This window comes from Ctenocephalides felis, unplaced genomic scaffold, assembly GCF_003426905.1.
Source record: "Ctenocephalides felis isolate EL2017-DRISC unplaced genomic scaffold, ASM342690v1 CF-g0.4_SCAFFOLD_03571, whole genome shotgun sequence".
NCBI classification, from domain to species: Eukaryota; Metazoa; Arthropoda; class Insecta; order Siphonaptera; family Pulicidae; genus Ctenocephalides; species Ctenocephalides felis.
In genome coordinates this window covers 8,036,325-8,062,483 of record NW_020539725.1, presented here as the reverse complement: position 1 = coordinate 8,062,483, position 26,159 = coordinate 8,036,325, and the positions used below count along the sequence as shown (strand labels likewise).

The window sequence follows — 26,159 nt, the reverse complement described above, 5'->3', positions numbered from 1 at the left end:
TACTAAATTTTTTTCGCACACCATTTCTTTTGCTTTTATATGTTTTTTATAATCTTTGTAAAGTAAATACGCTGCACATTAAAAAGCCATTACCAAAATAATTTTCAGCTCTTAGATATTGCTAGATGAAAGTGTACTTATTTGCATAAGCAAGTACAATAATTAATGAGTCTACTATTACTTATGTTAGTACTATAATTGAATTTAACTACAATAATATAAAAAAAAACTCCACTGGGTTGAGTAGGAGCAGTTAATTATTCAAATTTAGGATGATTTCATATATTTAATTTGTGTACTATTATATTTCTAGGACAATAAATTTTAATGATTTCAATTATTTTATAGCTTTATGGACTAGATTATCAGATCGTCTTATATTGCCGTTACCTCTGCCAGAACAATTATGTAGCCAAGTTTGGTGTTATGTAAAGGCTTCAAAAGAAATTGAAATCTATGAATTACCCGAAGAACGAAATCGTTTCGTATTATTTGATCGATATGAGTTAGTGGATCCACTTTTGGGAACAGTTATGGAACCAGTATGTTTAATAGCTTTGATTAAAGCCATTGCTTGATCTAGATATACTGAGTTTTTTTTACTTTTTTCTGTTATTATCAAACTGTCATTTGTATTATTAAACTCACATTATTATAAATTCATGTAAGTTACTTAAAGATTTCACTAATTTTTATACAATTAATTATAGAATTCTATTATTTTTATTGTAACTAGTTGGTTTGGTATTTAGCCTTGAGGCAAGTTACATGAACTTCCCGATATGTGTAAATAATCGACTTAATCAAAAAAATGTGTAAATAATATACTTCATCAATCCTACTTTAAAAAAAACGATAATAATTTTAGCAAACTTTGACGAATTTTTAAAATTAAACTACTTGTCGTAAGGCCGTAATATTACAGTAAGTTCTCTAAGACCATGATGTATATCGCCAAAAAAAGTTCCACGAAAATCGGATTAAATTTTTTTTTCTACAGTTAATTACAAGGAAAGGGCTCGGTAGATTTTCACCTAAAATTAATCAGTACCATTCCCAACTAATATCTTTCGAACAGTTTTTGATTTTTTAAAATCGGTTCGGTAGGATGAGCTTAAATGTCGACGAAAATTTAACACTTTTTTTCAACAGTTAATTGCAAGAAAACGGCTCGGTTGATTTTCACCTAAAACTAATCAGCACCATTCCCAACTAATATCTTTCGAACAGTTTTTGATTTTTTAAAATCGGTTCGGTAGGATGGGCGTAAATGTGGACGAAAAGTTTAACACTTTTTTCCAAATTACAAAGAAACGGTTCGGCCGATCGTCGCACAAAACTGAGAAACGATAATCCTCATCGAGATAGATCAAATGCTTTTTAAATATCTGAAATCGGTTCAGGCGTTTTTGAGAAAACGTCGATGAAAATTCTAATTTTGACAAATGCCAAAAAGACCATACTAATTTTTGCAAACTTTGACGAATTTTTAAAGCTAAACGAGTTGTCGTAGGGCCGTAATATTTTAGTATGATCTAGAAGACTATGGTATCTACCGTCAAAAAAATAGTCGTAAAAATCGTCGAAATTTTTTTTTAAAAAACTTTATTACAAGGAAACGGCCCGGCCGATCTCTACCAAAAACTAATCAGCACGATTCCCAACTAATATCTATCGAATGGTTTTTGAATTTTCGAAATCGATTCAGAATTGCGGGCTAAAACGTGGACGAAAAATTTTTCACTTTTCTGCAATTTACAAAGAAACGGCCCGGCCGATCGCCGCACAAAACTCAGAAACGATAGTCCTCATCGAGATACATAGAATGGCTTTTAAATGTTTGAAATCGGTCCATCCGTTTTGGAGAAAACGTCGATTTACGGCAAAAAATCTGTTCACACACACACACACACACACATACACACACACACACACACACATACACATACTTTTTTCAAATTTGGTCTCATTCGATTCAGAATGGCTTGAAACGTCGAGAAAACATAAAATTAGCGAATCGGATTTTTTGATGAAAACATAAACTTCTCCTTCGGGAAGTTAATAATAGAATAATTTTCTATAAAAAAAGAATATATTGAAGAATTCTTTTATTTTTATTATAATAGTATATTTTTCATTTGATTAATACTTAATAAATTATTTATAGGCTGTTTTACCACCAGTGGTTTATAAAAATCATCCCATTCATGACAAAAAAAATAACATAATGGGATCATGCTCAACATATAATACCAGAGTCAATATTACATTGGAGGCTAAAGAAATGACTTTAGATGAAGCTTTAAAAAGGTATATATATATATATATATATATATATATATATATTGTTCATTATTTTCTTATATCTACTTATATTATTTACAAAATATGTGTTGGTCATCATCATATTCTAATATTGTTTAGGGTTATCATGATTCTACAAATTGCACATTTTCCAGTGAACCACAATACGTAATAAAACTTTTAACATTACGTTTTTCTATTTTTGGACACATTTTGTTCCTAAGTTATTTTCAGTTTTTATTCTCAATAATTATTAAAGAATGCTATACAATATACATAAAGCGAGATGCTTTTTTAGATGGTGATATATTATGATAAAGTTGTTCTTGGGCATCCATCCAATAATGAAAACGATTTTATTGTAGAAAAATGATTTTATTTCAATATCATACGTTTCGGGTCTCGATTTGACCCATCTTCAGTGCATACAAATAAATTAAAGAAAAAAGCACAAAAACACAAAGATATGAAGACCAATTGATATAATATTGAGTTAAAAATAAAATAATATTTTTTTTAAAAAAAGCTCTTATCATAAAGACATGTTATTCGTTTGGAGTTTGTTCTGCAAGTGATGGATGCCCAAGAACAACTTTATCATAATATTTCACCATCTGAAAAACCTCTCGCTTTATTTATATGTATATATATATATATATATATATATATATATGGGGTTTATACAAAAACCGACATTTCAAATTTAGTGTAGTTTAGAGTAGTATTTGACTGAATTTATTTATTGTTTAATTTTATAAATAATAGACAAAATTATTTTAATTTTAATTAGTAGAACTAAAAAATAATAGTTTATCATGATTAAATAACTTTGAAAATAATTATTTGTTATTCATGCATGATTTTCACATATTAGGTTGTCAAATATCTCCCTTTCGCTTTTTTGCCCTTGGTTTCTAAAATAAATAATACTAAAAGGCAGAAGGGAGATAATACAAAAAGGCAGAAGGGAGATTATAAGAATATATAGAACCTATTATAAGAATGAAAATATTTTTATGATAGTGAAAGGAAAGTTTTCGAATAAATAAAAATAATACATTTTTAAATAAAAAAAATAATCATTAAATTAAAAAAAAATTAGATACATGTTGATACATACTTGCTAATATCAATTTTAGTTTTAAAAACAATTAGCTAAACTCGAGTATTGTCTGTTCCAAACAATTATAATTAATTAATTTTAAACATTCCAATTATTCTTTTGTTTAATAAAATATGATTTCAAGAAACTGAGAACATCGAATTTCTACTTAAACGTGTACTTTGTTTACTCACAAAAATTCCTACTCTTATACTTGCGACCAAATTATGCTTAATTGTTTTTAAAGTCTGCTATAATAATTCTAAGTTTTTTGTTCTTTAATTTGTGGCTTCTAGGGTTTAAATCTCTTTTTTTTTAAGTTTGAGTAGAGCAAGTTACTTCTTCAAGAAGAAGTCACACTGATTTAAATTAATATATACACTGGTATAAAAATCTAAATTAATATATACAAAACCTTTCTGGGAACCATTGCAGACTGATAAGATATCAAATGCTATTGAACCGATATGATTTCAAGAATCAAAACCATATATATATATTTATATATGGATGTTCCATGGAGTAATGGTTTAGTTCGCATACTTTAATGGCCAGGGTTGTGAGTTTGAATCTTACTTTGGATTACGTACATAGCTATGTCCATATTTCAATTGAAAATACTTCTTCCTGAATTACACTATTTTTACCTGAATCGAGTTGTGGTTTTAACTCAGCTCATGGTTATTTGGTTATAATCTTATTTACACCAAATATTTTTATTGTATTATGTTGAAGGTGGGGCATGAAGTTGGTGATGGTGGCCGATCAACCAACACGTAACAAAGTATTAATGGGCGGTGATTTTTGTGAAGATATAGAACTTTCACTTTTGCAGTACTGTATTCTTGAAAGGATTGGACGAGCTCGATACCAGGGAGAGGTATAAAACATAATAATAAAAAAAATATCAATTTATTTTGATTATTCATGTTAATTTTTTTGAGATAAATAGTGTTTTGCAGAAATATGTTTATGCACTTATAGTAAATATATATACATATATATATTATCTCCGGTCTTACACGGTACTCGTTTTACACGTTTTTGATCATTTAAGGTTTTAAAATGAAATTTCATGTAAAAAGTAGTTGGTATAGGTATTTTGCCTTGAGACAAGTTACATGAACTTCCCGATATGTGTAAATATTCGACTTAATCAATAAAAAATAAATTAATTTATGAGTGATTAAAAGTATTCCGAGTGCATTTATTTATTTATACGTCAATTCGGAGTATTTTCTAAAAACTAATTTTCAAAAATCAATAATTTTTATAATTGAACCAGTTTCCGTAGGACTTTAATTGTTCAGTATGTTCATTAAGATCAAGTAATCTATCGTTATACCAAGTAAATCGTGTAATTTTAATTTTAACAAATGTCAAAAATATTACTCATTTTCTCAAACTTTGAAAATTAAACTACTTGTCGTAAATTAAATAATATTTTAGTAAGTTCTATAAGACCATGATATATCGCCAAAAATTCCATAAAAATCGGCTTAAATTTTTTTTTCAACAGTTAATTCCAAGAAAACGGCTCGGTAGATTTTCACCTTGAACTAACCAGTATCATTACCAATTAATATCTTTCGAACAGTTTGATTTTTTAAAATCGATTTGGTAGTATAAGCTTAAATGAGGACGAAAAGTTTAACACTTTTTTTTCCAAATTAAAAGAAACGGCTCGGCCGATCGTCGCACAAAACTGAGAAACGATAATCCTCATCGAGATACATAAAATGGCTTTTAAATTTCTGAAATCGGTTCAGGCGTTTTTGAGCAAACGTCGATAAAATGTCTAATTTTGACAAAGGCCAAAAAAACGATACCAATTTTTGCAAACATTGACGAATTTTATAAGTTAAACGAGTCTAATTTTAATTTTAACAAAAGTCAAAAAACTCACTTCCTCAAACTTTGATTTTTTTTTAAATTGAACGACTTGTCGTAGGGCTGTAATATTTTAGTATGATCTATTAGACTGCGGTATCTACCGTCAAAATAATAATAATAAAAATCGTCGAAAAAATTTTTTTAAACACTTTATTAGAAAACGGCCGATCTCTACCAAAAACTAATCAGCACGATTCCCAACCAATATCTTTCGAACGGTTTTTGAATTTTCACAATCGATTCAGAATTTTTTTTCACTTTTCTGCTATTTATAAAGAAACAGCGTGGTCGATCATCGCACAAAACTGACAAACAATAGTCCTCATCGAGGTGCATAGAATGACTTTTAAATTTTTGAAATTGGTCCAGCCATTTTTGAGAAAACTTCGATTTACGGCAAAAAAATGTGTACACACATGCACACATACACACATACTTTTTACAATTTGATCTCATTCAATTCAGAATGGCTTAAAACGTCGAGAAAACAGAAAATTAGCGAATCCGATTTTTTTATGAAAACAAACTTTTCTTTCGGGAAGTTAATAATCACCTCTTCTCCCAATCATTACAAATTGAATGTTTTTTAGATCATTCACATCGGATACTCCTTTCTCTCAAAAACTCGATTTGTATTTTCTGCACTCTTTTCTCGGTATCTCCGTAATGGCTGGACCTGCCTTTGCCAAAAACTTTGCCAAGTTAATAATCGATTTCTTTTTCCCCAACGTAATATATGTTGAGCTCGCGTTCGTTTGCTTTTTGTACATTTATAAAATATTTACATTTATATCCATGGGTGTAACAAAAAGGGGTTGTATCTCTTGAATTGAAACTTGAAATTATTGAAAAATATGAGGATGGTGAGGATGTACATGCATAACACATTGTAGATATGTATTGGTATTTAAACATTATATGTAATGGTATTTAAACGAAAGAAGTTCAAACAGGATATAACTACGGATACTACTAAAAAGCTTTACAATCATTTCTGATAAACTCTAAAAGTTTAATAACTCTAAAATCAATAAACTCTAAAAGCTTGTGGATAAAAGTCACACTAAAAGATATAACAGTTCCGTGATATCATGAATGGACAGAAAAAAAACAATAATTAAATTAATAAATTGTAATATTGTATTTTTATTATTAAAGAAAACTTCAAAAACCAGCTCTTTTACCAGTATAAAATATATTAATAAGAAACTTCTTTTAGGTGACATTAGGAAAAATATCTTTGCAAGATATGAAACTTGATGCAAAATCTTTGTTTTATCATCGAAAAACTTTAATGAAAAATAAATTAATTATGAAACAGGTGAGTTTATTATTTTGCTTGCTTTATTTTTATTTATTTAATTATTACATTTTTCACTTCATATATAAAGTACTGTATTTATTATAGGTATTGTTCAAGCCAACAAAACTAAAAATACTTATTTTCTATATTTATAGGTTCATTACCAAAAGTCTGGTTTTCAAAACTCATCTGGTAGTTTATTGCATCTTCCAAGATTTTACGTGGAACGTAAACCAAAAGCTTGTTATATGACAGCAGAGGTTGTAGAGATATTGCGAGAGAAACCAAATTATATGGCTGAATATGATGAAATTAAAAAAAGAATTGGTTTAGAAAGCAGTACCAAGAAATTGTTTAAAACTAGTGAATTTCAGAAATTTGTTAGAACTGATGTAGTGAGTATTCATCATTAATTAAATTGTATAAAAATAATTGGATGAAATTCATGTTTAAGCATTACCTATTGAATTTTGAAAAACAAATCCATATTTATGAGGATTTAGAAAAGACTTAAAAAATATTGTATCAAATTAGTAAAGATCAAATCGTATTGAGTAGAATTTTTTTTTCAAATTTATAGCTCTTGCCTTATAGAACATTGTATCCGAATGCTAAAATTACGGAATGGAAACGGAAAGGCAGTGATGCCGAGAAACAAATTCGTGTTTTACAATTAATCGATCCTGATGTCGATGTGTTAGATTCTTGGACTAACGATGAAGATCAGGAACCCACTAGTGAAGAAACAGGTGAAAGCACTTGTTTTGTAATTAACATCCTAAAATTTATGAAAAGAAATATTTTTAATTAAGTGATAATATACGAGAAATTTATGATGATACTGCTAAATATGTTTAACTAATTACTGCTAAACAATATAGAAAAAATTGCAGTATGTACTATTATGTTAGTATTAACAGATATTAATTAATATAAAACAATACACATATACAATATATGTTAATATTATAATATTTATAGATCATTATAATATTTATAGATTATTATAACATTTTTAGGATTAATGGATTATTCCCAGTTATCATTAAGTCGCAGTTTATTGTCTCAAGCATACCAAATGATTGAGTTGGCTGGACCATCTGGTGTAACTCAAACAGAAATTGGAAAGAAAATGGGTCAATCGAAATTATGTTCTAGGATGATTTGCAGAAGACTGCTTTCAGCTCAATTGGTTTGGACAATGCTGGAGGATGTTGGAAGACAAAGAGTATCTAAGTATGTGGAAACATGTGCTGATTTTTACATTTATTTTTACAGCTCATTCTATTAGTTTGCGATTCACAGTTGCAAATAATATCAGTATTTTACATTACTTTAGTTAACAGCTAATTAAAAATGTTTTGCTTATTGATCTATATTTTTGAGGACAGAAGCCAGGTAGCAAACAAAGATTGTTTTATGACTATAATTTGAGAATAAACTTTGCCGTTTAAGTTTGGTTTCACTTTAATTTGTAATTTTATTAGTGATGTCTTTTTATATTATCATTATAATAGTCTGCTACTATAATTGCTTTAATGTTTTTACACTTACAATTTATCTGATTGTATATGTATTTAAATAGATATGTATCATGTAAGTTCAATGATTCCAATATGGCTGAGGCATTTAAATCTGAAAGGCAGAAGATGTTAAAGTTTCTATCAACCACAAAGAAGTTTGTACCTGCTTTGCAATCTTCACCAAGCGATAATACTGGAATTACACAAGGGGTTGAAGTATTGCAATCTGAAGATCCAATTTTAGGATATGATCACTTGACTGAAGAACTCCTATTGTTAAATGATGAAAATTCAAATCCGGTCAGAGCTTCTTCACCTACCGAAATGGAAGAAGTCCCTAAAAAAGATGATGTTGAAATTAAATTTATTGAAACCAAGGTTAGAACTTAGTCTGTGTTTAATATGAAAGTTTGTGAACCGAATGTAACATGCCATTAGTATTGAAATACGTTTTTCCTAAATTGCAACCTATGGCAATGTTTCATAAAAAATTATCTTATGTAATGTATCCATTCACTTTGGTATTTTAACTTTTATGTAAAATAGTTATGATGTATGTTACCATGATTTACTTTGAAAAACGATTTTCAGGTGAATCCTGATGTGAAAGGTTATGCTTTAAATACTATGGATTGGAGTATCAGTGATAGCAATAAGAAGGATACTTCTGGAATATCCTTTAGGTGATATAGTCTAATTGCATTAATAATTTGATTGACTTTATTTTAATTCTTTTCTTATACAATACTTAATTTTTTGGATTATTATCTTTAATCATATCATATAAAGAACCTTACAACAATTTTAAAATAAATACAATTAATTTTATATTAATTTTCAGAAAAATTAAATTCATCATTTAAAATTTTAATAAAGTGTATATTTTCAGGTTATTGAAAAGAGCTAATATGATTATTCAGAGTGTTCGGGAACATCAAGTTATAACAGACTCATCAAAATTAATGAAGCTCATTCAGGAAGAAGAAGTTAATGAAGGATATTTCGTGAAAATTGACAAAAAATCTTTGGTTCGAATGTTAATGAAATTATCTAAAGATGGGTATCTAAAAATTATTCAAGCAAAACTTGAATCCAAACGAAAGCAGAAGATTTTGACATTTATTTGTGAATGTGATGTAACAGCCAACCACTCAATAATTGTATCAGAACTAGAACAAGCGAAAATGAAAATGTTTACTACGCCGCCTGTGAAAATAATGAAGGTTATACAATTTTCTCACTTAAATTTCTTTATATCACTATATGTATATATAGTATACGATACCGGTCAAATATTGATAAAATGTACAAGATACCATGGTTTTCTTCCTTCATTGTTTTTTATTATCAATATTTATTTATTTATTTATTTTTATATATGCCAATTGGCTATGTAGAGTAAATTTATAATATTACACTAATAATTTAATAACTTAAAAATCTAGTAATATTAAATTTAAATACTAACATATAATATAAAAGAATATACGTACACTTTATGCATAATGCTTTGGTAACATAATCTAATAATTAATTGCACATATTGTTTCATTGTATAGAACTTTGAGGTATTAATTTTTTTTATGTTGGTCTCAAAAACGTTTTGACAAGTTTCGAAATAGTTCAAACTTATGTTTAAAGTGTTATGCACACATTTTTTGAGTATTTAGTTGTATTGACAACTCTATTTGATCGATGTCTTTGTCTACGTGTGACAAATTCAATCATTGGTATATATATATATATATATATATATATATATATATATATATATATATATATATATATATGTCAAAATTCTTTTTAAGGAGCCCGGCATTGTGCACAGTGAATCTGAAAGAGAACCAAGCTTTACATGTGAAACAATTGCACAAAGCAGAAATGAATTAAAGAAAATTGCAACGAATTCAATAAACAGAACAATATTTTATGATGTTAAAATTGCTAAGAAATATGGTTATCAACCAAAATTGGTACGAATGAAGATACTTCATAATTTGCTATATCACCTTATTTATGATGAAATTGGTAAGTTTACCAGTTCATACTTGATGGAATTATCAATTATTAACTATTTTAAGTAAATACATTTATAATAACTCACAAGATTTAAACAATAAATAATTTTTAAATTGACTGTATAATTGCTTAGGGGTTTCAGTTACACAATATATTATTTGAATATGGTAAATTAGGAAAAATATTAAAAATAAAATGTCCTAAGTGTGACAGCTTGTGATTAAAATGTACCAAGAAAAAAAAATTTTTAGGTGAACCATTATCTCAGCAAGAGTGTCACGATTTTTTGGAAATACAGGGTTGTGATATGAAATCAGATATTAAATCTGAATTAGCCCCTATTTACACAAAGGAAATATCCTGGAAAATGTTTATCCCACCTTTGCCAAAACACAGTGGGTGGCCAAAGGGTTGGACATTAATGTGCGATGTATTGCTTAGACTTCCATTATCAATATTTTTGAAAATTTGCAATATTTCGTATCAGTTGCCAGGCATAGATTCTTATTTAGATCACCCAATAAAAAAACATTATTTGATCAAACATCTGCCTATGGATTTGAGAAATGACTTAACTATGGCTAGAAAATACATATTTTCCATACATGAGGTAAAATATTTCTATTAATATGTATTGTTGTGTGGTTCTATGTTTTAAAAATCGCTCATGTGAAATCGCCAAAAAAAAATGTTATGGATTATAATATAATTTTAATTGTATCTCATACATTCAAACTAATTTCAATTAAAATTGCGGTCTTGTTATTGGGATATTTACGAATATTCTGATACATTATAAGTATATAAATTTCTATTAACAAATTTACTTGCTGACAAACATTGCTCAGTTAGTTATACACTTTATTCATTTTTTTTTAGATAATACAAAAACTTTGTTATATTGGGCTTGTCCAATTCGGACCACAGAAGTTAAAGGAAAAGGATCAAGTATTTCTTTATTTAAACAAACGAGCTGTACTTTTTGACACCAGATCTTCAGAACCAGGATATCACTTAACCAAAGAACAGGATTTTCCTCGTTTTGAATATGAATTCAGATCTACAGCGGATGTTGAAAAATATTGGTAATATATGATAATTATGCTTATTATTCAATCATAAGATTTGCACATTTGAACATATTCATGTCAATCTACTCTTAACTTCAATGAATCTAAATTTTATAAGAATTTATTAGCGATTAAAATCATTATATTTTTGTCTAAATAAGTTAAGACTTTCTCTAAGTTGTCTGGAACCACCAGTGAGGGCTGGTAGATGCGCGAGAGAAACTAGTGGGGCGCATGGCATCGTGCCTTGAGGCAAATTGCTGGAACTTCCCGTACCAAAAATTATTGTTTTATCAAAAACGATAAACATTTTTGAAAAAATTTTACTTCGAAAAAATTAGATTCTTGAGAAACTACAAATTTGACAAATAATTACTTTTTTTGAAAAAAAAAACTAGAAAAAATGTTCTCTTTATTTTGACATATTTTGGACATACTGAACTTTTTTTCAAAGCAATCATACTGCTTTAACTGCATAGAGTCAAAGCGCGTCGCCGTCTAGTGGATAAACATTGGTACGGAACCCATAGGAATGTAAACAAAATTTATACTTATTGTTAAAATCTCTATAAAAAATCTGATAATTTGATGTGCATATGTCTAATGGTCATTTTTCACCATCAAATGGCTTTTTTTTTTACTTTTTTTATTAGATCTCCGAAAACGCTAGACCTGCTTTCGTGAAAATTTGATCATTTCTTCATCTTGTCAATACAAGTAAAATGTTTTCTGAATTATTAAAATCTGACACTCCGTTCTCATAAAAACTGAGTTTCCATTTTTGGCACTTTTTGCCCCGTATCTTCGGAACAGTTAGACCTGCCTTCGCCAAAAACTAATCAGCCCGTCTCCTTATCAATACAAGTCGAATGTTTTTTTGAATTATTCAAATCGGTTGGTCGGTGTTCCCGAAATCGTCGACGAAAATTTGTATCCGCACACACACACACACGCGCGCGCGCACACACACACACTACAGTGGCGGATTAAGCTGTTTGCCGCCCTAGGCCCTATCTGATCGAGCGCCCTTTCTAATAGACAAATGTTCACTTTTTTAATTAAACTATACTTTTATTCTAAATTACCTAAATACAATTAATAACTTTGCGTAAAGTACTCATTCATGCTCATTTTTACGTTTCAGACATTTCTGAACATTTTGGTATACTTTAAAAAAAATTGATGTGTGTGTATGTATGTATTATTTATTCCCATAGATAAAAAAGTTCTGATTATAGGAAAATACAGAACAAAAGTTCAAAAATTGCAATTCAGTTTTTGAAAGAACCGAGATACTGGTTACCAAATAATTAAAAAAAAATTACTTGTATTAACGGAATGAAGAATTACCTAATTTTTTGGGAAGGCAGGTTTATCGGTCGGCCAAGCCGTTTTTTTGTAATTAGCAGAAGAGAGAAAAAATTCGTCAACGTTTTAGCCCACAATGTTAAGCCTATTTTAAAAATTCAAAAATCATTCGAAAGATCTTGATTGGAAATCGTATTTATTAGTTTTTGGTAAAAATCGGCCGGACCGATTAGGTTTGCGAGACGATCGACCAAGCCGGTTGTTTGAAATTAGCATAAAAAAGCAAAAATATTACGTTTTTGCAATAAAGCCAGAAACCGATTTTTAAAATTAAAAAAAGATTTCTAAAAGATATCAATCAGAAGTCAAAAGATTTGACAATTTTAAAAATTCATCAAAGTTTGATAAAATTTTATAGTCAAAATTTGTGTTAAAAGACGCTTTCATGATGTGATAAATCAGAATTTAATTTTCAAAAACGCCTGAACTAATTTCACAAATTAAAAATTCATTGGACTAAACTCGATAAATAGATATTCAAAAATTTCGAGTTTTTTTTTTAATTTTAAAATAAATCGATTATTTGAGAATTTTAGGTATTTAATTTTCTCAAAGTTTTGAAACCAGCAGTGGACTTGCCTTTTCGGAAAACTAATCATTTATTCATACCATTAAAATACCACGAACAAAATATTTTTTGAGTCATTCCAAAAGGATGATCTGTATTCTCAAAACCTTCATGACCACTTTTTCACTTTCTGCGCTATGTATCCTAAAAAATGCTAAACCTGCCTTTGGCATAAACAGTACGCCTCGCGGTCAAAGCCAAGCGAATATTTTTTGAATCATTTATGTCGATTGATCCTTTGCAAAGGATCTGATCTAATCTACTTGAACTATCTAAGTAAACTTTAAAAATTAAAAATCTTAGTACGGAAGGGTTCAAAATATTAAAAACAAAATTTGCAATAATTAATATTTTTTCATAAAAAATCTGATAATTTGATGTGCATATGTCCGATGATCATATTTTACCACCAAATGACACTTTTTTGGATCATTAAAATTGCTGACAATGCTCTCGCAAAATTTTCGATAGTTCTTTATTTCGTCATACAAGTAAAATGTGTCTTGAATTATTCAAATCGGACGCTCCGTTTTTGAAAAATTGATTTGGCATTTTTTTAACTTTTTGCCCCCTATTCCAAAATGGATAGAACTGTCTTTGCAAAAAACTAATCAGCACGTCCTCCCAATATTATAAATCAAATGTCAATTGGCAAAAAATTGTAACCGCACAAACACATGCATACATCCATTTTTTATAAGGTATGTCAAAATGTTTAGAGATCTTGAAGCGTAGAAATATATAAACAATTTTATTTACGATTTTTTGGGATTATTATAACTTAGCCTTCCTAAAGTTGAAAAAAATGCCAATTGGTGGAAGCATACCAAATTGTCAGATATTGTAGTTTAATTGTCAGGATTTAGTTTTATTCTACAGGCTATCCTTAAAATGAATTGTCGTGACATTTTATCGAGTTTAAAGTTTTGACATTCTAAAAAATTTGCCGCTCCCTAAATTGTGCCGCTCCCTAAATTGTGCCGCCCTAGGCCCCACGAAGTAATGCCTAACGGTGGTTTCTGTGGGGACCAGAGGCAAGGACAAAGCGGAGGTTTTAGTCGGTATTATACCAGGGCGGTATCGAGTCCGACATACCCAGACAGAAGACCGGTCTGGGATGCATAAAAGCATTTCCTTCGCTATACAAAAAAAAAACAAACACACACGTACATCCATTTTTTCTAAGGTATGCCGCAATATTCAGAAAGCTTTGAAACCTAAAGAAAATAAAAATTTTTATTTTCGATTTTTTTGCGATTACTATGACTTGCCCTACGGGAAGTTAACAAGATCAATATTATACATGCTAAATATTGTGTATGTTTTAACTGTATATATATATATATATATATATATATATATATGTGTATATGTATGTATATATGTATATGTAAATATATAAGTCGAAGCACAGGACCAGGAAGCTTGGAAGCAGAAGTTTTGAAAGGAAAATTCATAAAAACGAATGTAATGTGATTAGTGGTAATTAATTAATGGTAATAAAATGGTAACGGGAATAATAAACACGGAAGGGGTAGGAAATCGTTGATTTTGAGATGCTCTCATACTATGGACCTGTTTTCGGGCAGACTACTATTTATTATTACTTATATGTATATACAGTCAACCTTCCTAATACGTGACGAGATCGTTCCGCGTAATATGGAAATCTCGCTTTAAAAAAAACTCTGATTTAACGTACAAACCAGGTTAATTTACCAGGCTAATTATACTTATTGGATTAAAATAGGTATATAAGGGTGCGATAAAAAAATAAAACAAAATCGAAAATTTTTTAGGAAAGGTCGGTCCAGCCGTTTCCCAGATACACAAATAGTAGAAGAGCCAGTGAACTATTTGAATAACCTGTTTTCACACAGCTAGAAATTTTTTTAATGATATTTTATTATCGACCCATTAAGAAAGTACCATTCTGGCAGTCATTCCGCGGTTGCGTCATCATCCCATCAATTTTTGAAAATGTCAAAAAAACAAATTTCATAACGTGCTCCCAAAAAGCTCAAAATTTGAGGGTGCATTTTTTTAACTGTTTAGGAAATATATGCTATCAGCCATCCCATTCTGACGGTTGCAAGGGTCTGCCAGTCGAGTATATAATGCCATACATAATCGGCTAAACCCTTGTATTTAAATAATTTATACGCCATTTTGAAGGTCTTTTTGAAAACATTCGATATACCAAACATCAAATTTGTATCTCACCATATGGCCGAGATATCATTGAAAGTATGCCAAAGTGGCCCCTTTTTCAAACTCTATTTTTGGCGTAACCATAAAAGATATCGAAAAAGAAACTACGTGATTCTACTCACATTGGCTTGGACCACATAATGTATATTAATATATATGCTAAATAATCATTTATAAATATAAAATTTATAATAGAAATAAAATTTTTTTTAATCTCCAAAAATATTTTTTTTGAATATGAAAAATAATTTGGATTTTAATTCTAATTCCAGCTAAAATTCTAAAGCTTATATACTTCAAATAAATAACTTTAACTTTGCAATTTAGTTTATATAATTCTTATAAATATTACACTATGTCCTTCATTTTAAATTCGATTGATTAAGTTTTATTTACTTTTCTGTGAACATATATAAGTTTCAGTATTCATAATAATCTATTTGAAAACATTTAATATTTCTCTAATATTTCATTTCGGTACGGAAAGTTCCAGCAATTTGCCTCAAGGCACGATGCCATACACCACTAGTTATTTATTATTATTTCGTTCGATAAATTATTATCGATATTAAATATGTTAAGAAATTTATAAACATGATCAATATCCTTATCTATGATCAATATGTATCTCAGGTGTGAATTTTGGGATATAAGTGTGCATACAAGTTTAGGATTGAGAAACACCTTAATGGGACAACAAATAATCATGGAAAAAATATCTTACAAAGCCATTTTGCAAGAGTCTCTAAAGGCTAAAGAACCAGAAGAAGCTATTTTAGCGGACATTGGGTAATTCTAATTGATTTCAGTTGTATTTTAAACCCTGTTTTTAGTTCATGAATACTTTCTAATCGAATTTGTGATTTGACAGTATAAGCATTAAAACAACGACCACAGCTTGTTTTATATTTTCAAAAGTTTCACATCTAATAACGTTTTTATTGATTATTTGAGCCAGCGGTTTCCAACCTTTTCTTCCTTGCGCTCCCCTTTTGAATGAAAAAATATTGCGCCCCCCATTCTGATTTTTCTAACAATTTAATTTAAATATACTTAATATAACTGAAATTATGCCAAATAATATACAATATTATAAAAATATACATACAAACATAACTATTTATTATAAGAATTTTCTGTTTCACATAAGTAAGATCTCATAAATGGTAATAATATTTCTAAAGCATTATTTGTCAAAGTAGGAAAATCGTCCTTTACTGGTAACCAAAACCCAACAATATATTTTCGTCCTGAAACATCTGCTTCAATGTGCTATCACTAGATAAATCAATTATCATTTTCTGCTCTGCTGTTGAATGACCAAAATCATCATGTTTCTCAATGACAAATGGATTTCTAATCCATTCATATTTGGACGTAATTAGATAAAGTAATGCGAAAATTGGTTTCGTAGACTAGTCATATGACTGATATAATAATAAGATCTTTACTTACTTCTATTTCATCAGTAACACAAGTAATTTTAAAAGTGGGAAACATGTTAAAGTTATAAAGTTATTTGATACTAGCTATACACAGTTCTAATTTTCTCATAAAAGCCGTAATCTTGTCTTTCTGAACAAAAGCACGAATTTGAGATCCTTGCATTGATTTATTTAAATCGCTAAGTCTTTGAAAAATATCAACTAAATACGCAAATTTTGCGAGAAACTTTGTGTCCTAAAACAAGATTGCTCCGTCTCTTTTGTTATCAGCAAGAAATATAGCAATTTCTTTTTTGAGCTCAAACACTCTTACAAGTACTTTAAGTATTTTGCTGATTTGTTTTTGACACTTACTCAGCATTTAAAAATAATATTTTTGAAACAGCTTCGCGCCCCCCTTGGAACGGTATGGCGCCCTCCCAGGGGGGCGCGCCCCACAGGTTGGAAATCACTGATTTAAGCCAATATTCTATAAAATAATTTAATGAAATCTTTTACAAAAAAGAACAGTAAAATAAATTAAAAATTAGTCAATTAATCAATATTAAATTGTATAAAATAAGATTGTTGCTAAAGTAACATTATAATAATAAAACCTATATGATAATTATATTAATTGAAATTGTAAACCTATTTATATTATTATTAACCATATAATATTTCTTATTGTTCTTAAAGTTATATTAAAGTTATATGAATACATGATATTGTTTTAATATTTCAGGTACATGCCGGGGGATAGACGTGGTGCCGCTGGCGTGGATTCTTCAATGTTTTCCCACCTTAAACGCAATTGGCATTGGACCAGTGTCTCTTATGGTGGACATCAGAATTTCAAAAAAGAAGACGTTCATAGCGTTCGAGATGCTCAGCTGAAATCAGTGCAGAAAAGTGTATCGTTAAAAGATTTACCGTGTCACAAAAAAATTACTGCAGCCACTTTGCAGGTAGGCTTCATATTTTAATAATGTTGTTGCCAATAAATAATTGGAATAGCTTATTACTTATTAATTTTTTATATATTTATGCCTTTTTGCGCTATTAACTTCCCGAAGGAGAAGTTTGTTTTCATCAAAAAATTCGATTCGCTAATTTTATGTTTTCTCGAGGTTTCAAGCCATTCTGAATTGAATGAGACTTTGGAAAAAGTATGTGTGTGTGCGTGTGTGTGAACAGATTTTTTGCCGTAAATCGATGTTTTCTCAAAAACGACTGGACCGATTTCAAAAATTTAAAAGCCATTCGATGTATCTCGATGAGGACTATCCTTGTCAGTTTTGCGCTACGATCGGCCGAACCGTTTCTTTGCAAATCGCAGAAAAGTGAAAAAATTTTAGTCCACGTTTTAGCCCGCAATTCTGACTCGATTTTTTTTATTTACAATATTTATTACAACTGTTAAATAATATAACATCTAGTAATAATGATAAATAATAACATAAATTTAAATAAATAAGAGTACAAAGGATATAATTTACATTAAAATGATATCCGTAGTATGATTTAATATAAAATAAAAGCAAATCATTAAAAAAAAAAAAAATTAATAAATAAAATAAATAAAATTTCTGAATAATAAAATAATACTAGAAAAACAATAAAATATAACAAAATAACAATATTAGAATAATAAGATAATAATAATAATAATAATAATAATAATGCTAGCGTTTACAGATGGCTATTTATGAGATCATTGGGAATTTTTTTTTTAGCCTGGTTGGGCGCGCTTCTGAGAATACTTTTTGTGCCAAATGATTTGGGTGTTCAATTCTTCTTTTATAGTTGTCTGTTTTTAACTTCCCGTAGGGTAAGTTATAGTAATCGCAAAAAAAATCGAAAATGAAAATTTTTATATATCTTTACGTTTCAGAGGTTTCTGAATATTTTGGCATACCTTAGAAAAAATGGATGTATGTGTGTGTGTGTGCGGATACAAATTTTCGTCGACGATTTCGGGAACACGGAGGAAGCGATTTGAATAATTCAAAAAACATTCGATTTGTATACGTGCTGATTAGTTTTTGGCGGAGGCAGGTCTAGCCGTTCCGAAGATATGGGGCAAAAAGTGCCAAAAACGGTACCTCAGTTTTTAATAGAACGGAGCGTCCGATTTTGATAATTCAAAAAACATTTTACTTGTATTGACAAGATGAAGATTTGATCAAATTTTTATAAGGGCAGGTTTAGCGGTTTCGGAGATATAACGAAAAAAGTAAAAAAAAAATGCCATTTGGCGGTCAAAAATGATCATTAGACATATGCACATCAAATTATCAAATATTTTATAGAGATTTTAACAATAAGTATAAATTTTGTTTACATTCCTATGGGTTCCGTACCAATGTTTACCCGTTAGACAGCGACGTGGCGCTTACGCGCTTTATATTTTGTCTCTATGCATTTAAAACAGTACGATTGCTTTGAAAAAAAGTTCAGATCTTCCAACATATGTCAGAATAAAGAAAACATTTTTTTTTCAAAAAAAAAAAGATTAAAAAAAAAAAATTTTAATGATTTTTTTTTAAATTTTTTTTTCAAAAAAAAGTATTTTTTTGTCAAATTTATAGTTTCTCAAAAATCTTATTTTTTCGAAGTAATTTTTTTTCAAAAATGTTAATCGTTTTTAAAAAAAATAATAATTTTTGGTACGGGAAGTTCCAGCAATTTGCTTTAAGGCACGATGCCCTACTTGCCTTAAGACAGAATTCCACTTACAGCTAGTTTGTTGAATTATTTCATTTACTGTCATCATGTTGCTGTCCTAGTGAATCAACCAGTTGGGAACGTACCTGGGTGCGTTCAGTGCCTGCCGTATGATCTTGTTCTGCACTCGCTGAATGTTCTGTATATTGTTTTTTTGGCGGTGCCCCATAGTTGAATCCAATAAGACAACACTGATTTGAAAATACATTTGTAAATAATTAGTTTGTTGTTTGTCGATAGTTCGGATCGTTTATTCAGCACCCAGTAATGTTTTTTAAATAGTTCATCAGTTTGCTGTTTTTTTTTTTTGTTAATGTGAACTCTCCATTTCAATTTTGAGTCTAGGTGTATTCCGAGATATTTTACGCTATCTTTTGCTGGGATTTCCTGTCCATTTAACTTAATTGTAGGGCATATACCAGTACGCAGCGTGTAAGTGATATGCGTAGATTTTACGCCGTTTGTCATAGTTCTCCATAAAGAAAGCCATTTTGTAGCAATATCTAGATGCTCTTGTAATAGCTGACTCGATTTTAAAAATTCAAAGACCGACCGGCCGTTTTCTCGTAATATAGTGTTAAATTTTTCTTTTTCAACGATTTGTATGAGTTTTTTTTACGGTAGATACCATAGTCTTATAGATCATACTAAATATTACGGCCCTACAAGTCGTTTAATTTTAAAAATTCATCAACGTACATAGTATCGTTTTTTGGCATTTGTCAAAATTAGACCTTCCATCGACGTTTGCTCAAAAACGCCTGAACCGATTTCAGAAATTTAAAAGCCATTTGATGTATCTCAATGAGGACTATCGTTTGTGCGACGATCTTCCGAGCTGTTTCTTTGTAATTTGGAAAAAAGTGTTAAACTTCTCGTCCACATTTAAGCTCATACTACCGAATCGATTTAAAAAAATCAAAAACTGTTCGAAAGATATTAGTTGGGAATGATACTGATTATAGTTTTAGGTGAAAATCTACCGAGCCGTTTTCTTGTAATTAACTATTGAAAAAAAAATTTAAGCAAATTTTTATGAAACTTTGTTTTTGACGATATATATCATGGTCTTAGAGAACTTACTAAAATATTACGGTCTTAAGACAAGTAAATTAATTTTAAAAATTCATCAAAGTTTGAGAAAATAAGTAGTTTTTTGGACGTTTGTAAAAATTAAAATTAGGCGATTTATAGATAGACTTGGTATAATGATAGAGTTATTGGTCTTAATGAACATACTAAATCATTAAAGTCTTACGAATACTGGTTCGATTATAAAAATTATTGATTTTCGAACATTTTCTCCGATTTAACTTGTTTGTTCATTTTCAATTATGTGTAATAAATCCACTCGAAATACTTTTAATCCATCGTAAATTAATTTATTTATTATAGATTAAGTCGATTATTTACCCATATCAGGAAGTTCATGTAACTTGCTTCAAGGCAAAATACCAATACCAACTAGTATTTGTTTGTACTGGATATGGTTAATTCAATCAGAAGTTTTCATACGAATTTATTATTAAATATGCTTTAATTAAGTAACTTATATTATACATTCTTGAAGTTTTAGACTGATTACCAATTTATCTAATTATTATTTTAGATCGGTACCGGAATGTTAGTAAAATCAAAAAAACGAGCTGCAGTCAAAAAGTCTAGTAGTGTACCTTTCATTAAACGCATAGTAAAGAAAGATATAGTTCGTGAAATAGCTCCACGTAGACAGAGACGTAAACCTGCTAACTATGATGAAATAGACAAACAAGCTTTGCAGAGGATGAGCAAGTTGAGAGTAGACTGGCATCCCGATGAAGATAGGTTGCTTCTGCTGTGTAAAGTTGGCCTGATGTATTTGTTTCCTAATTGGAGAAGTGTTACCATTTCTGTGTATATTGTACGCGATATTTTGCACAAGTGAGTACAATAAAAAGACGTCAGTGATAAAATAACTATCAATTCATATGCATTTTCAGAGTTACACACTCATATAATAAAACATCAAAAGCATGTCAACGAAGGATATTATACATAATGAAAAATCCACAGACAGAAAGTAGTGTGCGATTATGTTTAGAAGAAATTCGATGGATTCCAGAAATCAGTAAAAACTTTGGAACGGATTATATAAAAATGTTTCGTGAAAAATCTGTAAATCATGATGAGTATGCAAATAAAGTGAGTTCATTATCATATAAAATATGATAAATTTTTACATTGTGCTATCATTCTGTATGATTGTGAAAATCAATGTCAGTTATTATGAACTTTTTTAGGTAAATGTCCATTACGTTGAGTTGGTAACGGCATTGCGTAGAATATTTGGAGGCTTCAGTGTGAACTCAGGACCATTCTCTGGTATATTGCCACGGACTATACACGAATTTCTAGAAAATTATAATATTAGGTATAATAATTTTGAATTAGTTTTGTTATTGGGGGTGATTTAGGTTTTCAGAAATGCAGACTTTATTGCATTTACATTATATCACATTCTGGAAAGTTTTTAATTATTTCAGAACACTTTCTGATTCGCAAGACAAAGACAAATATTCAGAGCCAAATACTATTCAAGACATTCAAAGATCTGTAATACAGTGCATAATTCATAGTTCTTTATGTTGTGTTAGAGATAAAACAAGATGGAATTATCAATTATATAACATATATAAACAGTATCCAGAACATTTACTCAGGTCTATGTTAGGAAAGCTAAGAAATACTTTTATGGTTTCAGTAAAAAAGAATGCAGCTAAAAGTTCATTGAAAACAGGTTAGTTGAAAATTCACGCACACACACACATATATATATATATATATATATATTGAAATGAATAAAACAGCCAATGCGTCGAATGTAAACAATTTATTTATTTTTATACGTTTCGAGACTAGATGTGTCTCATCATTCAGCTAAAAGAAATTTACAATATAAAGAAAGGTTTCAAAAAAAAATGAATTTATACAATGGAAAAATTAATTGAAAAAACAACAAATTATACACACCAGATCAGGAAAACCCACTTTACTAAAACATTTTACAACACCACAATCACATGACACTACTGTAGGAAAACAAAAATAATTACGAAAAGACCGAAAAAGGTAGATGTAAAAATGTATAAAATACATAATTATTTGTTTTCAAAGCATAGCAACACGAATGGACTAAGAATGCGTCGAGAGACGTGTAGACGGCTATGCGACCAACACGCGTGCATGGGGGAAGGGATATCAGGGGTGTAGTATGGCGTCAGATTTACAGAAATTAATTATATTTTGATAACTTTCTGAGAGTAAGCTAGAAGAACTGCGTTTGTTAACACAATTAGAATGTAAAAAGATGAAACATGATTCGGAAAATCTTCTAAGGTCTACATTTTTTTCTTTATATAAAATTATAGGATGGTCAGTATTAAACGAATGTTTGAAATTAATAATGTGCTCAGAAAACATTGTTTTAAATTGTCTAGGGTTTTTTGAATTATAAATATGTTGATTCATTCTCTTGCTAATGTATTGGGAACTTTCACCGATATAACAACTGTCACAATCTAAACAATTAATTTTATAAACGGCATCGGTGATTCGGTCAGACGGAGATTTTGATTTTAAGGTAGAAAACAGGGAACTGAGTGTGTTATCAAAAGTGAAAACTAAAAGAAAAACCTTCAACAGAAAAAGTTTTTTTAAAAAAATAAGAAAAAATACCCAAATAAGGTAAACAAATAATGCCTTTATATTTGCTAAATAAAGAAGAAGAATTTGAATCGGCAGTAAAATATTTTGAACAACGGAAGTGACATTATTATTATCAATATTGGTAACGTTAAAAAATTTAACCTATTTTTAATTATATTATTGATTAAATGTAAAGGATAAGAGTTATTTGTGAGAATGGAGCGGACTAAATCCAAATTTTTATTCCAAAAAGTTTTATTGCTTAAAAGAATAGCTCTATCAATGAGAGAAATGATGATGGAAATTTTTACAGAACGAGAATGAAACGATAAGTAATTAATGTATCTACCGGAAGAAGTTGGTTTTTGAAACCAATCAGTTAAAATAAAATGTTTTGGTTTCTAATGAGTTTAATGTCTAAAAAACTAATGGAATTGTCATCTTCAAACTCACAAGTAAACTTTAAATGATTGTAAAAGAATTAAAGGAATCAAGAGTGGAGGAAATGGAATTATTTTCAGAAAATAATTCCATTTCCTCCACTCTGATTCCTTTAATTCTTTTAACAATCATTTAAAGTTTACTTGTGAGTTGAAGATGACAATTCATTAGTTTTTTAGACATTAAACTCATTAGAAACCAAAACAATTTATTTTAACTGATTGGTTTCAAAAACCAACTTCTTCCGGTAGATACATTAATTACTTATCGTTTCATTCTCGTTCTGTAAAAATTTCCATCATCATTTCTCTCATTGATAGAGCTATTCTTTTAAGCAATAAAACTTTTTGGAATAAAAATTTGGATTTAGTCCGCTCCATTCTCACAAATAACTCTTATCCTTTACATTTAATCAATAATATAATTAAAAATAGGTTAAATTTTTAAACGTTACCAATATTGATAATAATAATGTCACTTCCGTTGTTCAAAATATTTTACTGCCGATTCAAATTCTTCTTCTTTATTTAGCAAATATAAAGGCATTATTTGTTTACCTTATTTGGGTAGTTTTTCTTATTTTTTAAAAAAACTTTTTTTCTGTTGAAGGTTTTCTTTTAGTTTTCACTTTTGATAACACACTCAGTTCCCTGTTTTCTACCTTAAAATCAAAATCTCCGTCTGACCGAATCACCGATGCCGTTTATAAAATTAATTGTTTAGATTGTGACAGTTGTTATATCGGTGAAAGTTCCCAATACATTAGCAAGAGAATGAATCAACATATTTATAATTCAAAAAACCCTAGACAATTTAAAACAATGTTTTCTGAGCACATTATTAATTTCAAACATTCGTTTAATACTGACCATCTATAATTTTATATAAAGAAAAAAAGTAGACCTTAGAAGATTTTCCGAATCATGTTTCATCTTTTACATTCTAATTGTGTTAACAAACGCAGTTCTTCTAGCTTACTCTCAGAAAGTTATCAAAATATAATTAATTTCTGTAAATCTGACGCCATACTACACCCCTGATATCCCTTCCCACATGCACGCGTGTTGGTCGCATAGCCGTCTACACGTCTCTCGACGCATTCTTAGTCCATTCGTGTTGCTATGCTTTGAAAACAAATAATTATGTTTTATACATTTTTACATCTACCTTTTCGGTCTTTTCGTAAATTATTTTTGTTTTCCTACAGTAGTGTCATGTGATTGTGGTGTTGTAAAATGTTTTAGTAAAGTGGGTTTTTCCTGATCTGGTGTGTATAATTTGTTGTTTTTTCAATTAATTTTTCCATTGTATAAATTCATTTTTTTTGAAACCTTTTCTTTATATTGTAAATTTCTTTTAGCTGAATGATGAGACACATCTAGTCTCGAAACGTATAAAAAATAAATAAATTGTTTACATTCGACGCATTGGCTGTTTTATTCATTTCAATATGTTTCAACGTCGAACAAAAAATCATCAAGATATATATATATATAAGGTTGTCGTGACCGAGATTGTTAACGCGCGGACCGATGTGGATGGGGTCGCGCTTTCGATTCCTCAATCTGGCAATCTGACATCGAGCAACGCGATGTTCATTTTCAATTGAAAATATAGATCAAAGTATGTTTCCAATTGAAGATAAGACCATCTCGGGCACTGCGATGTGAAATGGAAATGGGAAAACTCTAACTAGTAGCGGCGCTAGGCGTCGGCGGTGTCGGCGACCGCCGACGGCCTCGCGCTTCAAGAGGCCTCGCAAGAGGACCCTGAAAAATTTTAATTATTTAAAATTTAGTTTGTCATTTTTATTTAGATTTTTCTTACTGATATACGAGTAAAGAAGGATTAGTGGTTTACAAGCACTATCATTTTACTCTCTTATTTATCTCTTATGGACAACTATCTAAAATCGTCTGTCATCACTGTAGATTATTAAATAAACTTCGCGCGAGACGGCTAATTTTCTGGTTGTTTATATTTGTGTGTTTCTTATAATGTAAAATCATAATTCCATTTGGGAATACAAACGAGAAATTATCATAAAGTTATCCAAACTGTAACTAAATATTCGAGGAATAAAATTAATCAATGCTCAATAAAATTGATCAATAAGAAATAACAATTGTTTTAAATATTTTGAAATAAATATTATAAATACTATTAATTTGAAACTAATCACTGTTTCACATTGTCAACATAAGCGATATATTTTTTTAAATCGAATGATCAATTCTTTGAAGATTCAAAAACGGCATTACCAAATTGATGACCATATAAAATTTTTTGCATTTCCGAAACCGCTGGACTTTTTTTGAATCATTTAGGTCGGTTGATCCGCTCTAATATCGCCGACAAAAAATTGAAGATTCTTAAATAATCCGACATTTTCACATTTCTGAACCGATTTTGAAAATTCGAAAGTTATCAGTTGGCAATCGTGCTGATTAGTTCTTCGTAGGATCGGACGCACCCTTTCTTCGTAATTAATTGTAGAAATCTTTTTTTTTTTTTAAATATAT

The 26,159-nt window shown here is 29.4% G+C and overlaps 1 protein-coding gene across 1 annotated transcript in view; it reads left to right on the top strand.

Moving 5' to 3' along the window:
• Positions 1-26,159, top strand: part of LOC113385543 (general transcription factor 3C polypeptide 1-like) — a 36,802-nt gene that overhangs the window by 719 nt on the left and 9,924 nt on the right. Inside the window, exons 2-20 of the mRNA XM_026623394.1 lie at positions 349-542; positions 2,168-2,310; positions 4,142-4,286; positions 6,519-6,620; positions 6,758-6,997; positions 7,183-7,351; positions 7,622-7,838; positions 8,188-8,503; positions 8,717-8,808; positions 9,015-9,348; positions 9,934-10,153; positions 10,396-10,754; positions 11,024-11,229; positions 15,995-16,150; positions 17,531-17,753; positions 21,122-21,426; positions 21,492-21,693; positions 21,792-21,922; positions 22,035-22,288. Coding sequence (XP_026479179.1) covers positions 349-542; positions 2,168-2,310; positions 4,142-4,286; positions 6,519-6,620; positions 6,758-6,997; positions 7,183-7,351; positions 7,622-7,838; positions 8,188-8,503; positions 8,717-8,808; positions 9,015-9,348; positions 9,934-10,153; positions 10,396-10,754; positions 11,024-11,229; positions 15,995-16,150; positions 17,531-17,753; positions 21,122-21,426; positions 21,492-21,693; positions 21,792-21,922; positions 22,035-22,288 — 4,008 coding nt within the window. The remainder of the gene's footprint in view (positions 1-348; positions 543-2,167; positions 2,311-4,141; positions 4,287-6,518; positions 6,621-6,757; positions 6,998-7,182; positions 7,352-7,621; positions 7,839-8,187; positions 8,504-8,716; positions 8,809-9,014; positions 9,349-9,933; positions 10,154-10,395; positions 10,755-11,023; positions 11,230-15,994; positions 16,151-17,530; positions 17,754-21,121; positions 21,427-21,491; positions 21,694-21,791; positions 21,923-22,034; positions 22,289-26,159) is intronic.